Source organism: Emydura macquarii, unplaced genomic scaffold (assembly GCF_026122565.2).
Source record: "Emydura macquarii macquarii isolate MOO-44397 ecotype Brisbane River unplaced genomic scaffold, CSIRO-AGI_Emac_v2 contig_2676, whole genome shotgun sequence".
Lineage (NCBI taxonomy): Eukaryota > Metazoa > Chordata > Testudines > Chelidae > Emydura > Emydura macquarii.
Genome location: NW_027132813.1, coordinates 959,686 through 973,586, shown reverse-complemented (window position 1 = coordinate 973,586; position 13,901 = coordinate 959,686). Strand labels below are relative to the sequence as shown.

At 55.1% G+C, this 13,901-nt stretch overlaps 1 protein-coding gene across 4 annotated transcripts in view; it reads right to left on the bottom strand.

The window, feature by feature from the left end:
* LOC137164133 (uncharacterized) overlaps nt 1-8,771 on the bottom strand; it is a 48,484-nt gene extending 39,713 nt beyond the window's left edge. For 3 of the 4 annotated variants that reach the window (XR_010922952.1, XM_067564730.1, XM_067564732.1), the window contains exons 1-2: nt 7,557-8,771; nt 3,572-3,679 (exon numbers count right to left, since the gene is read on the bottom strand). Coding sequence is in view for 3 of the 4 variants with exons in the window: in XM_067564730.1 (XP_067420831.1) it covers nt 3,572-3,679; nt 7,557-7,982 (534 nt within the window). In the remaining variant the exon portion in view is untranslated. The remainder of the gene's footprint in view (nt 1-3,571; nt 3,680-7,556) is intronic. The other variant, XM_067564731.1, reaches the window with a different exon arrangement.
* Between the last annotated feature and the right edge of the window lie 5,130 nt (nt 8,772-13,901).

Sequence of the window (13,901 nt, the reverse complement as noted above, 5' to 3'; positions counted from 1 at the left end):
ACCCCTGTCCCAGAGGATCTCTGCCCACATATTTAAACTACTTTGCAATGGGATAGATTTTGTGCTTTCTGCTCAAGGACTGGACTAGCAGGGGGCTGCGTGTCAGGAGTGAGGGGTGTTGGCAGAGCTGTGTGTGGGGAGACCAGGACAGGAATAGTGGGGGGGCAGAGAGGAGGATGAGCAATGCAAGGCATTAGCAGAGCTGCATCAGGAGGAAGTTTGCTTAGTGCCATCTCTCTGCTTATTGCCTGGTTCTCTCACTCTCAGCTGCCTCCTGCTAAAAGTAAATACAATTCACCCCATAGAGAAATGATTCTGTGGCTGTCCTCTTGGGGAGTGGGCTGCGGTGCTTTGATCCCACACCCGTGCCTGCGCCACCAGACTCCGAGGGCCCTGGGGACAAAGTTTTCCTCGCCCGCACACCCAGTGCCCTTTAGTGATGAGCAGGGCTCTGAAGCAAGAGAGCAGCTGAAACAAAAGGGCGATTCTCCCGCCCGTCTGCCTCCCTCCCCACATGGTGCTTCTTCGTTCCCAGTGAGCTCAGCCCACAGCTCCTCCAAGGGCATCTGGAGACTCTTATTTTAAGTAACTCATCAAAGGGGAGAAGCTCTGCATTTCCTTTGGGTTCGCTCCCGTGGTCAGCGCTGACGGAATGTGCTGTCAGGGATCCAGCTCCGACGGGGGCGACGGCGAAGGTCAGCCAGCGACGGAACTGGCCTTCCTCCAAGCTCAGCCCGGGGTCCAGCTGCACAAACCCCTGCGGAGGGCTGAGGTTGTGAGGATCTCACGTCCTGCTGCATGGAGGGAGCTCAGTGCCAGCTTCTCCTGGGAGAGGGAGCAGACCGAGAAGCCGAGTATTGCACCAGCCGTGGGCGTGTACTTCCCCCCAGAGCTTACAGTCCAGGCACAAGGACAGGGATCAGGCAGCAGCCGGTAGAGTATGATGTGCCATGGTTGTAATAGTGAGCGTTGCGTGCACGCTCCTAAGGAGGGAACGGGGGGGCCATGACCTTATGTTTTAAGGGGAATCTCGAAGGAGGAGAATGGAGGCCTGGTGGATTGGATTGGGAAGGGGCAGATCAAGGTGTAGGACTTGGTGTGGAGTGGGAAGAGGTGGAAAAAGACCACGCTGTGGGTGGTGAGTTGAGCAGCTTGTCAATGGAGCTGTATTCTTGCAGGATGATTTCCCCCTCCCTCGGTGGGGCTGCTTGTTGAGGCAGGCCTCCTGAGCAGCCCTGTTGCAGACGGCAAGAAAAATCTGGAGATTAGTTCAAGTAAAGGCATACCCCCCTGCCAGGGAGTCAAGGCCAAACCAGAACCTAGCCAGGTTACAGTAATGGCATTTCCCCATAAAACAGCAGCAGCAGCAGCCACGCAGCCTGTGGGACACTGGCTGAGTACACTAGCCAGACTTCCATGCCCCAGGTACCTTGTGCCCAGGATCTTACTGCTCTATGGCCAGTGCCAAGGGGTCTCCTGCCCCTCTGTGTCTGACTGTGGGATGCCCCGTTCTGCTCCCTGGAAGCCTCCAACAGCCTCTGCGGGCTGGAATTCTGTTTGAACGGGGACCGGACATACCAGCGAGCACCAGAGCGCTGCGGCAAAGAGGCACCCGGCGAGAGAAGACGGGGGGGCATGGCAGCTGCACTGTCCACAGGAGACTCGAACTCAGAGCTCCAGCAACAGGACCCAGGATAAAGAATAAAACCAAGGGGAAATGAAGCTTGATCCGAAGTGTGTGGACAAACCCCTCCCCCGTACAATCCCAAACCAAGCCAACAGGCCCTCTGCTCACACTGCCTCCTTCGATTAACCTGTGACCCTCACCCCGCCCCATCACACCCACTCTTACAGCAGCGCTGGACTAAGGCAATCCAGGGCCCTGGACACACCTTCTACAGGGGTCTCCCTGCCAAAGGGATGGCTCTGCACCATCCCCCACCCCCACTTGGGTCACTCATACAAGAACCATCTGCTGGGAAGCCCCACCCTCCCTGGATCACTGCTGCTCCCTGTCTTCAGGCGGGCTGGGGACTGGGGTCCGTCCCTGGGAAGGGAGGACTCAGCCCTCGACCGCCGTAGCAGAGGACTCAGGGGAGGGAGAGCATGGCAACACCACCCTAGCAACGAGGGTCCCCACTGCGCACAGAATCCTCCGCTGGGGTGGTATCAATGGGAACACCTGGAGCAGCAGGCTCCGGAGTTACCTGAGACAGGTGGGGGAGCACTCGTTTTAGGCTGGGGAGGGGGGCGCTGTCGCAGCCCTGCAGCCACGCTGAGTGTAGTACCAATAACTAGGACATATCAGAAGTCGAGACCGTTCAAGCCCTAGGTCCCAAAGTCTGATAGGTCCTGGTTGTTGGTACTACACTGACGGCTGAGGGCTCCCGCTGCGGCGGGAGCAAGCATGCTCCCGGCCCCTGCGCTGGGTGTAATGAGGGAGCCATGGGGACCAGAGCCCATCAAGCCCCTCTTGCCCCCACTGCCGGGTGGCCCCGGGGGCATCTGACTGCCCATGTCACTCCCACTCCCAGCTGTATCCGCTGCCCCCATGGGATGGGGGGGGAAGTGAGGGAGAATGGGAAACAGGCCCGCAGACCTCCCCCACGGGGCACTACTGCCACCTACGGCAGGGGGCGTGGGGGAGAGCAGGAAACGGGCCCACAGGACACACACACACACCCCCCTGCGGGCGCCGGAAACCCACGGTACATCACTGGCTAGAGAAATAGTTTAAAAAAAAAAACCAACAACAACAAAACCCTGGAAAGAGACATTCTGGTGCTGTCATGTGACTCCAGGAGCCGGGTGCCCTGGGCACAGGCCCATGGTGCCTTAATCCACCCTTCCTTAAATAAGCAGCAGCAACGCTTGTGTGCACGGATTCTCAGTGACAGCACAGACAGCGCAGACTCTGCTAACACTGTTACTGCTTCCCCGGGAGACCAGAAGCAGGGCTCAGGGAGGCCTGTGAGGACCGGAAGCCCGAGGAGGGAGGGTTGAGACGCTGCTTCCCTTCAGGTATCCATCCCTGGACTCTGCAGCCCCCTTCATCTTCCTGTTTAGACACTCAGACCATTCCCTTTGCTGCTGCTGCTGCTGCAGCCCACCCCATACCATGCCATTCAAATGGCTGGAAGCCCAGGATGCATCTGCACCAGTCACGCACTTTTCAGAGCATGGTCTGAGACACCCCTGCCCTGGATGGAGGCAGCTCACAGCTGAGCCCGCCAGGCCTGTTTCACAGATGTGACAAATTCGCTCAGTTATAGGGACTGGCCCATGTACAAAACTCAGCCTCAAACCCCAGAGCTGGCAGGTAGCATGTTGCCCAGTTGGGCCAGGTTTGCCACGAGGCAAGCCCCTAAATGACGTCTCCGTTAACCCTCGCTCCACTGGCTTTTCGTCACAAGTGCAGACCTGGGGAGAGGGATCGCACTTCTCCCAGCCACCCTTGTGCTCAGGAAACGGCCCCTGTGGGCCTCATTTTCACACAGCCCCAGACCAGAATATCCCACCTCTGTACAAGACCCGCACAGGCCCTTATAAATCAAGAGAACCAGGGACATACCATGTGGAAAGGGGAACCTTTGTCTACTGGAGAGCAGAAATCACCAGCATGGGGGCTCCTGGCCTCCTGCTTTTCTTCCTCCACATCCACTTCCTTTTTGAGAAAGACCTAGAGGTGGAGAAGAAGCAGTCTGTGAGTGCTGAGTTTCACCAACTCACCATGCGAGGTCTGGAGACCCCTTCAGTGAGCAGCCAAGGCCTGGGCTCCTTGGATAGGGGCTTTCAGGTGTAGACCCTGACGGTCACAGTAACATGCTGCCTGTGTTTGCCTGAATCCCTACCACCATCCTATTAGCTGCTGTTGATCCTGCTAGGAAATGGTTAAGTGGGTTTGGCTGACTCACTGAGACACATGGCTCACCACCCCACCTGTATGGGGAGAGAAGATATAGGGTGTGGGCTGAGCTGGCCCAAAGAAGAAACTCTAAGAGCAGCCAGGCTTGGGGAGAAGGTCTGATCTGATCTGTATGTGGTTATCTTGTTACTGTTAATAAAGCCAGAAACAGAGGGTACTGGATGCTTGCAAGATTCCCATCTGTGCTGGCAGAGGGGTGGGTCACATTTAACGCCTAGAGTCACTTCTGCTCTTATAGTACAGGGGACACTGGCTGAAGAGATGCCAGTAACAGGGGTCGCTTACTGTGCACAGAGAGTCCTTGAGGTATGTGCTATTCACTCCCTATCACAGCAATATAACACTGCCCAAGTCTAGAACTTCTGCCATCTGAGGGGCTCAAAGCACTCTGCAAACATTAGCTCTGCCTTCTCACCACCTCTCGGGACGTGGGTCCATGCCATTGGTCCCATTTTACAAACAGGGAAAGGGAAGCACAGAGAAGAGAAAAGACTTGCCCAAGGGCATGCAACAAATCTGTGGCGGAGCTGGGAACAGAACCCAGGAATCCTGATTCTCAGTCATCTCTGCTCTAACCAGTAGGCAATACCAGTAGCCTTCCCTCTGAAAGCCATTCTAGGCCAAGTCTTGCTCACCACCTTCCCTCACATGAACAGCTTTCAACGGGGCTTCTCATGGGAGTGAGGCACGCAGGCCCGGACCCCAGGGATACAGCTGTGCTTCAAAACAAATCCCGTGGCAGCGAGTCTCAGAGCCCAGGTCTACAGACTCAGGATCACAGGGCTCCTGCTACAGCGCTAAAAATAGCAGTGTAGATGTTCCCCTTTGAGCTGGAGCTTGGGTTCTGAACACACACCCTCCCCGGCCTTTAGTGCCACTGCTGCAGTTGGCTGATTTGGCCCTGTTGGGACGGCTAGACGTTGTAAGTGTCAGGCAACAGCAGACATCCGAGGAATCTCTGTAGCAGACACACCCTGGGATAGAGTCCTCGCTACCATTTCCCTGGCACCTAGGCTACATGCACACCCTGTGCTGCCTCCGGCAGGCTCCTACAATGGTCTCAAGCAGCCCTGCAGCAGCATTATCTGCCTCATCTTCACTGGAGGAGGCAGCCCACCCTGAGCAGGAGAGGGGACATGAGGTGGCAATGGATGATCAGACACAGCAGAAGAGTCTAGCTGAGTTGAACGCTCCCAGGTTGGACCATCCCAGCAGCTGTGGGATGGGCAGATCTCACAGGGACAGGAGCCCTCCCCTGCCCAGCCTGTGCCTACAGGTCTGAACCACCCCGCAGGGAGAGGGATACACATGTGCATTAGCATCTATCTTGTTTGTGGATAGAGACACTGAACGGCTGCTGTTGTGCCAGGCACAGTGTCCTGGGAACTGCTCACGGGCGGTCCTGTCCCTGTGCCCACTGTGGCCTGCTCAGCCCTTCCCCACCCAGCGCTCAGCAAGGGAAGATAACCCTGCAGGCCACACGGGCACGTTATACACATTGTGTCTCGCAATCCACCAGCCTCAGGAAAACAGGGCTGTCTGCAGGAGATGACCTCATCCTTCCTGCAGAGCTGCTCCGCTAGAGCTGCAGAGGCAACGCTGCCCAGCCCCAGCCCCTCGAGTGGCCAGCAGTGACTTGCTCTGGAGTGCATGTGAAATGAAGAACTAAATTAGGCCTCGCCTTGCTTTGGGGATTGGCAGCTGCAAAGGAGAGGCTGGTGCCCCTGGCTGGCTGGGACTTTCACTGCCAGCCACTACCATGGAGCCAGAGCCAGCTCACCCACCGGGAGGAGGAACCAACGCAGATCTCAGAAGGCTCAACGCCAGGGAGACATGCGTGCACGCACACACATTCTTGGCTGAGGATTCAGGTCATCTAAGAGGACTCCTTCCTTGGGGTCTAATGAGATAGTGCAGTGAGGTAATGCGTGAATCCGTCACCACTGAGAACCTGGACATCAATCCCGATTTCACTCACAGATGAAATGAGCTTAGTGGCCTCGGTTTACCCTCCAGAAGATGCTTCTCTGCATCACAAACTACACATTCATTTGGCATATCAGTCTCCACCCAGGTGAGGCTGAAGGCTGGAACAGCGGGGGGGGGGAAGAAGAGAGGGGTTGGCGGGGGGGGGGCTGCAGTTCAGGATCAAAGGACATTGACAAAGCTGTGTGTGGCAAGTCAAGGGTGGGAATAGCGGGGGAGGGCTGCAGGACAGGAGTGAGTGGGTGAGGGGCATCGGCAGAGCTGTGTGTGGGGGCAACCCAGGGCTGGAGGCGCAGTAGGGCGGCTGCAGGCCAGGAATGAGTGTGTATCAACATGTTGCACTGTCTCTCTTTCAGCCCAATTTATCACCCTGTCTGGGTATCACAGTTCCTTCTCTTCCAACCTGGCTTCCACTCCAGCACACTGTACTCCTTCCAACACGTCCTGTCTCCTTGTCAGCCCTCTAGCCTTCCCTCTCTTACAATGCCCTATCTTGCAGGTCTCCCCTCCCTTCCAGCCCCCCTCCGTGAGGGCTGACCCACTCACTCAATCTCCCGAGACCCAAATAACAGAAAAAGAAAAGCAATGATTGCACGTCTCCTCCCCACTCAAAAAAAGGGGAGGCAAAGGATCTACGAGAATCCCCCTTTCATTGCTGGAGCTGGTGGCTGCTCAGCCAAGCTGCCTAGCAATGATCTGCCTGGGGCAGAGCACACCAGAGGCTTGCATGTGGCTGTCCGGCCTTTACCCGGAAGCTCACAGGTTTCGTGATCACCTACTCAGCACTTCCCAGTCTCGCCCCACTATGAAAGCAGTTGTTCTGGGTTGGGGTTAAATCATGTTTTTCCCAACTGTATTGAGAGCTCAGCTGCTTTCTCCCTACACCAGCCTTAGGCCACCATGGGAGGTGGGGGGAGGGCGGTCTTCCCAGCTCAAGCACCAAGAGATTAGAAGAGGAGTGTGTTCTAGTAGTTAGAGCACAAGTGACTGTCTCTCAGGACTCCTGGGTTCTGTGCCTGGCTCTGACACACTGTGTGGTCCTGGGTGAGACCCTTCCCCTCTGAGCCTCAGCTTCCCCATCCGTAAGAGGGGGATAATGATACTGCCCCTCCTCTTTACAAAGGGCTGCGAGGTCCCCATGAGAGAGGCGTGGGGATTATCACAGTGATTCAGAGAGAGGAGTCCTCAGGAGCTAGGGCTCAGAGGGGGAGTTCTTGAATTCAGACTTGTCCCCAAAGGAATGCTTATCTTGTCATCTCCGAACTCCCCTTGCTGGGGGTCTCGTCTGCCTAGGCCTGAGCCTGGGCGGGTGATGTTGCTTCTCCAGGCTCATGTTGTTGGTGCTCCCAGAAGGCTGGTCTCCCTCAATAAACAGGACAGAGAAGCAACCGAACCCTCAGTAGCTCTTTACAAGGAGGGACGTTCTTCCCTGAGACCCACATTTCCCCCCTCCACACATTCTCTGTGCGATCTCCTCTCACTGGGAAGGAAAGAGACAGCCACAGACACGGAGATTCCCACAGCTGAGGGCCGAGATGGGGCCCTGATCTAGCCCTGGTGTAACAGAATGCCGGACAGCAGAGCACAGCAAAGGACCACGCCTATGCAGGGTCCTGGGCCGGGGGGAAGGGTACAGAGTCCTTACCTTGAAGTGAGCCTTCCCTGGTCTGCTGTTGTTGTTGTTGTGATTCCTCTCACAGCTGGTGGAGACAGGGACCCCCGGCTCCCCTTCCTCCTCGCCTGGGCCGAGCTCCCCCTGCCAGTTGGAGAGTGTGATCTTCTTAATGGAGCGGGCTAGCGAGTTGCGGTTGAGCTGGTCCTCGTCCGTGATGCCCTCCTCAGTTGGGCTGGTGCTCCGGAACCCACCTCCAGCGGGCACGGGGCTGGACTGGGCCTGTGCCAAGTAGAGGGGGACACGATCGTTGAGATTCTGGCGCAGGGCACGGTTATCCAGGGCACCCATGGTGTCATCAGGGCAGGAGTCCCCAGGGAAGTCCACAGTGCCCTTGGGCAGGGAGAGCTTGGTGCTGATGGTGAAAGGCTGGATCTTCCTCACCGTACTGCCGGCCATCCTCCCCACAACATTGGCCTTGTGGAGTCCCCAGGAGATTGTGGGGGGATATCAGCACCCCAAACACCCCCCACCGCTGCCAAAGGAGAGGCGAGGCAGAGAAGGATCCAGCCAGCAGCCTGCAAACCTCGAGGCAAGGAGACGACACAGGATCTGTTCAACTCCGCCTCCAGAAATAGAGATGGAGAAGCCCCACTTGGTGCCGTCTAGTCCGTCCCCCAGGGCCCACGGCCAGATCACTCCCCAGGCCTCCGTCCAGCCTCCTCTGAAATGGCCCCAAAAATGGGGCTTCCAACTGTTCCAAAAGGAGAAAGTCACAAAACCACCATCCTGGGCCCCTGAGGGGGGTGGGGGGCAGGGCGAATTCCCTTCCAGAGGGGCTGTCAGAAAACAAGAGCTGGAGAGAGTGAGAGGAGAAGAGGGGTGAGGGGGGGAATGGGTCCCATCTTCAGAACATGATGAAAATGATCCTCCGAGGACAAGGCTGGAAACAGGGCTGCTCTGCAGAGCTGAGATGGGGAGTGACCAGTCTGCTCTGTAGGGGCTGGCTTGGCTCCCTGAGTGCAGGCAGGGTGTTGAGTGACCTTTCCCTGCTCCCTGGTGGGCTGCGTCCTCGGGCAGGCAGGGGGCTCGATGTCCTCCTCTGTGATGGGGAGGGAGCACAGGGTGCTCTCCTCTCCTGGTAGGCTGGCTGCTCTCCCGCTCCGTGGCTGGGTGCACGGCGCTGTCCCCCTAGCGGGTGGGGGGAGGCTGGAGGTCTCAATCGTCCACCTTCTTACGTAGGTTGAGGATGCAGAGCAGGCAGGTGAGCACCGCTTCGCGGGACTCCCGGGAGCCCAGGCGGGCCCCCAGGCGCCGGAGCAGCGGCAGGAGGCGCTTGCGAGCCAGGAGCAGCAGGCGGGCGAGCAGGGTGCGCAGCAACGGCAGCAGGAGCAGCGGGGCGGGCATGCTGCGCTCAGGGCGCTGCGCGGGGCTCTGCGGGGCAGACGCACACCGGAGTTAGCAGCCGGGGCGGGCGATGCACCCTGACCGCCCGCAGCTGAGGGAGCCAGCCCCGCCGGGCCTCCCCCTCCCTTCCCCGCGCGGGCCCAGCCCGTCCGGCAGGCAGTGCCTGAGCATGAGATCATGCGGCTCCCGAGCCGACTTCCCCAGCCCCGCCGCATCCCTGTCCCCGCTCCCCAGTCCCCGGGGCTGCCCCGCACAGCAGCGCTAGCGCGCGCAGCAAAAGCCGGCAATCCCAGCGGCTGCCCGCGCGCGCGCGCGCCGCCCTGCCCCGCGGCTCTCTGCTGCCCCCTGGCGCGGCGCGCGACCCGAGGCGGCAGTGGGGGCGGGAGGGGGGAGGATCATTTCCGAAAGTGCCCGGCGTTGCCCAGGCAACCGAGCGCCGGAGGCGGTGATGCAATTGAATTCCACACCGGGATGGGCGGCGGAGCGGCCCTCGGCAAAGAAACTTCTCCGGGCGCCATGGCAACGTGGAACACTGGGGGGAGCGCAGCCCGCTGAGAGCCGCGCGGCCCGGCTCCTGTCAGCTCTGCGCGGCCCGGGCCGCTGCCTCTGCCTCTGCCGGCCTCTTGCTCGAGCCAGGCTCCTTCCCCCCCCTGCGCCCACCGAGCACTGTCCGCCACCCTCCCGCTGTCTGGCGCTAGCTCCTTGGCAGCGGCAGCAGCGGATCTCAGGCTCGTCTCTCCTCCAGGGGGCTCACGCTTTAGCAACGATCACAGGCGATAAGCTGGTCAACCTGTGTGTTACATAACAGGGTAGCGCACTGCTGAGTGCCCGTGTGAGCGGGATCCACGGCCGGGACTCAGAACTGCTCTGCTTCGAGTCATAGGCCCCATACTGCCAACGGCTCCTGGGAAATCTCCTTTAGGTCTAGTGGTAAGATGCCTGGGCTTTTAGAGCAAGAGGAGACTGGGTGGCTGCCCCAGTGAAATTCCTCATGGCCAGAGGGTGCAGCATAATGGTGAATGCAAAGGTCTAGATGACAATAGATTTTCTAATACAATGCACAGGGAAAGGGACTAGCAAAAACTACCTAGTAGAAATGGATTTCTGTACAGCCATCTGAGGCATGCCTGTAGCCCCCATCACTGTAGTATTTGAGAACTTCACAATCTTTGGGGTATTGATCCTCACAACCCTCTGTGAGGCAGGGCTATCGTCCCTATGTTATAAATGGGAGACAGAGAGACTAAGGCCCAGGGTCACGCAGGAAGTCTGGGGTAACTGATCTTAGATCTGCTTAGTCCCCGGCCAGTACCCCAACCACTGGACCATTCTTGGTCCACCTTTAAAAGTGGTCACCTGTGACTAAAAGCTGTATGTTAGAAGCGACCACCCTAGTATAGGTCTCACCATCTATTATGAATAGCAGGGAACGTGCAAGCTTAGTAAAGCATCCTGTACATTTATGGATCATGTAGATACATGGCAGCACCTGCCCAAGAGAAGCTGGAAGATCCAACCCCACACCAAGAGTAAGAAGAGCTCAGCTAACAGTAGCTCTGCCGTGGACTGTGTATATTACACTCAGCCTTACCGCAAGCTCAGCAACAATTTCCCTCTTGGGCCGCTCTCACTCTCCAGATGGCCTGCACCTAGGAAAAATCTAGAAGACAAGAAAAATACTCATGGTAAAATAGTCCCCCTGTTGTGCAGACAAGGTGATACAGTCTGTCCTATGGGCAGATTTGGGGCCTGCCCTGGCAAACTCTTTGCTACCTTGAGTAGCCCCATCGCAGCCTATGGAGTACCCCAGGGAAGGATTCAGTCCAAGGACTGAATTTTATACACAGCAGCAGCTTCTTTAATCTTAGCTCACTGCCAGCACTCTTGATCTTGACTGTCTCCTTCTCCCCATCTTCATCCTCCCCCTCTCTGGCTCTCACTTCTGCTAGCACTCATCCCCCTTCTCAGAGCAACGAAAATGCCCCGCTCCAAATGGAACCTCTTCATGGTTAGACCACCACAAGGTTATTGTGGCAGATAAACACGTGATGCCGTCTCCCAAACAAACAGCCCTAGCCTGCAGCTTCTGAGCCTCCCATGGAGTAAGGGTACCAAACGCTACTGAGGGAAAACAGTGCCACCCAGGACCAACCCTGTCCTGGGATGCGTCCCCACACTCTGAGGCCTCAGTTGTGAGGTTCCAAATGGAAATCAGCCCTAAGAGAGGACCATGTAACCCGAGTGGCTCTTACAGTTGTTGTTGGGATCCTTCCTCCTCTGGGATTGCTCGGGAAACGTCCCTGTATCTTTCCTCAAAGAGGAGCCTTCACCGCCCAGCTCCCCCTGACAACCTGATCTGTCTCCAGCACAAACAGGAATAATGTCCCCAGCAATGAGAAACAACCAAACTTCCCCTCCTCGCCAGCTGCCCCTTTAAACTATCCCTGGGGTGGGGGGTGGGAGGAAGGCACATGCTCAGTGTAAGTGATAGTGCTCGACCCCATGACCCCATCTGTCGGGATGGCGGCGCTGGCTCCCGGCACATGCAGGGCGAATAGCGCTGGGGGGTGAAGGAGGGGACTCCAATAACAACATCTGTCTTGCACAGTAACACAGTTTGGCAGCGTGCAGCCGTGCAGGGTTCTGTTTCAGTACAAGGCCCTATTGAAACCCCAAACAGGCAGCTGAGTTAAAAATACAGCTGCCCCCTCCCCTCCCACAGCAACTGCTGCCCTCTCAGCCACACCCTGCCCCTGACTGTCTGCTGCTTCCCCTGGGGAAAGTAACGCATCCAAATAACACAGGCACTTGTACTTCAGTCTAGGAGAAAGCGAATATGTAGAGTGGGGGGGGGGACATAGCCACCGGCATTCAGGGCTGGTCCATTGCTCTCAGAAGGAATGGGGGACTCAGGAACAGAAGGAATCTTTAGGGGTGTTAGAAGCAAGTTGACCACAGCCCATAGGAGGCGCTGGAATCTAGTATCACTGTGGGCTCCAGAGGCTATGAGGTTGGCCTGCAGTGGGTGCAGTAACTATAGTTTATAGAGCCACCTGGCAGCTCTTTGCAAGCTCTGCTGTAATCTAAGGGTGTCCTGCATGCAGACTCTGGGGACCTTAGCTGTGCTGCCTATTTTAGTTTGGCTCCTGCTGGCTGTCCAACGGGGGAGACATTTATACTTTGGGAGGAAAGGGACCTTGCTCTGTGCTCTCCCATTCTCCCTTACCCCCCAAAATCCTACCTCTCACTCTGGCCAAGAAGAGCTGCAGCCCAACAACCTTGTTCCAAGCACTGACCAGAGAGGGTCCTTTTAAAGCATTTCAAGGTGCTTGGTCTCCATGCTGCCCGTGGTGCTGTCAACCCAAGGAGTGAGGGACCAAGCTGAGGATCAGAATCTGTATTCCACATGTACTTCCCTACCAGACCTGTCCATTCATGTAAAATGTGCCTCAGGATCTGGATCCTGAACAATTTCCATCCACTTTGATGCTAGTGATGGGTATTGTTGCCATGTGGATCCAAGTGGGGAGTGCTACTTGTGGGTACTGGTGCCACTTACATGCTAGTGTCCAGTAGCTCAAATTGCTATGTGGAAACATGAGGCGTTTTCTGTCTGGCTCTCTCCAAAATATGAACAATAACTGGGAATCATTTAAGAACACCTTTCTAGATGCCCAAAAAGCCACAATCCCATAACTGAGGGAGAAGGCTGTGTTGGTTAAAAAAACAACCTGGTTTATAGGGGAAGTGAAGACAGCTGTAAATATATATATATATATATTTACAGCTGCCTTCAGAAAAGTTGATATAATGAATATAAATCAGAAGTTAGGAATTGTAGAAAATTGATAAGGGGATACAAGGAGAAATCTATGGCCAGCGGCATTAAGGGCAATAAAAAGGAGTCTTTTAAATATATTAGGAGCAAAAAGAATCCTGACAATGGTATTGATCCATTGCTAGATGGAAATGGTAGAATTATCGATAATAATGCAGAAAAGGCAGAGGTGGTCAATACATATTTCTGTTCTGTTATTGGGGAAAAACAGGTGAGGCAGTCTGATCATATGCTGATGATAACACTCTTTCCATTTCACTTGTATCCCTAGTGGATGTTAAACAGAAGCTATTAAAGAGGTACATTTTTAAATCAGCAGATAACTTGCATCCAAGAGTTTAAAAGAACTGACTGAGAAGCTTACTCGACCATTGATGTTGATGTTCAATGTGTCTTGGAGTACTGGGGAAGTTCTAGAAGACTGGAAGAAAACTAATGTTGTGTCAATTTTTAAAAAGGGTAAATGGATGATCCGGGTAATTTTAGACCTGTCAGCCTGACATTTATTCCAGACAAAATAATGGAACGGCTGATATGGGAATCTATTAATAACAAACTTAAGGAGGGTAATGTAATTAAAGCAAATCAGCATGGATTTATGAAAAATAGATCCTTCCAAATTAAGTTGATATTTTTTTATGAGATTAAAAGTTTGGTTGATAAAGGTAATGGTGCTGACATAATATGCTTAGATTTCTGTAAGGTGTTTGACTTGGTGTCTCATGATATTTTGATTAAAAACTATAATGATATAAAATTAACATGGCACACATTAAAAACTGGCTAACTGATAGGTCTCCAAATGTAACTGTAAACAGGGAATCGTCATCAAGCAAGTCTCTTTCCAGTGGAGTCCTGCAGGTATCAGTTCCTGGCCCTGTGCTATTTAACGTCTTTACCATAACCTGGAAGAAAACATAAAATCATCACAGATAAAGTTTGCAGATGACACAAAAATTGGAGGAGCGGTAAATAGTGAAGAGGACAGGTCACTGATACAGTGTGATCTAGATCACTTGGTAAACTTGGTGCAGGCAAACAATATACGTTTTAATATGGCTAAACGTAAATGTATACATCTGGGAACAAAGAACATAGGCCATACTTACAGAATGGGGGACTTTATGCTCTTT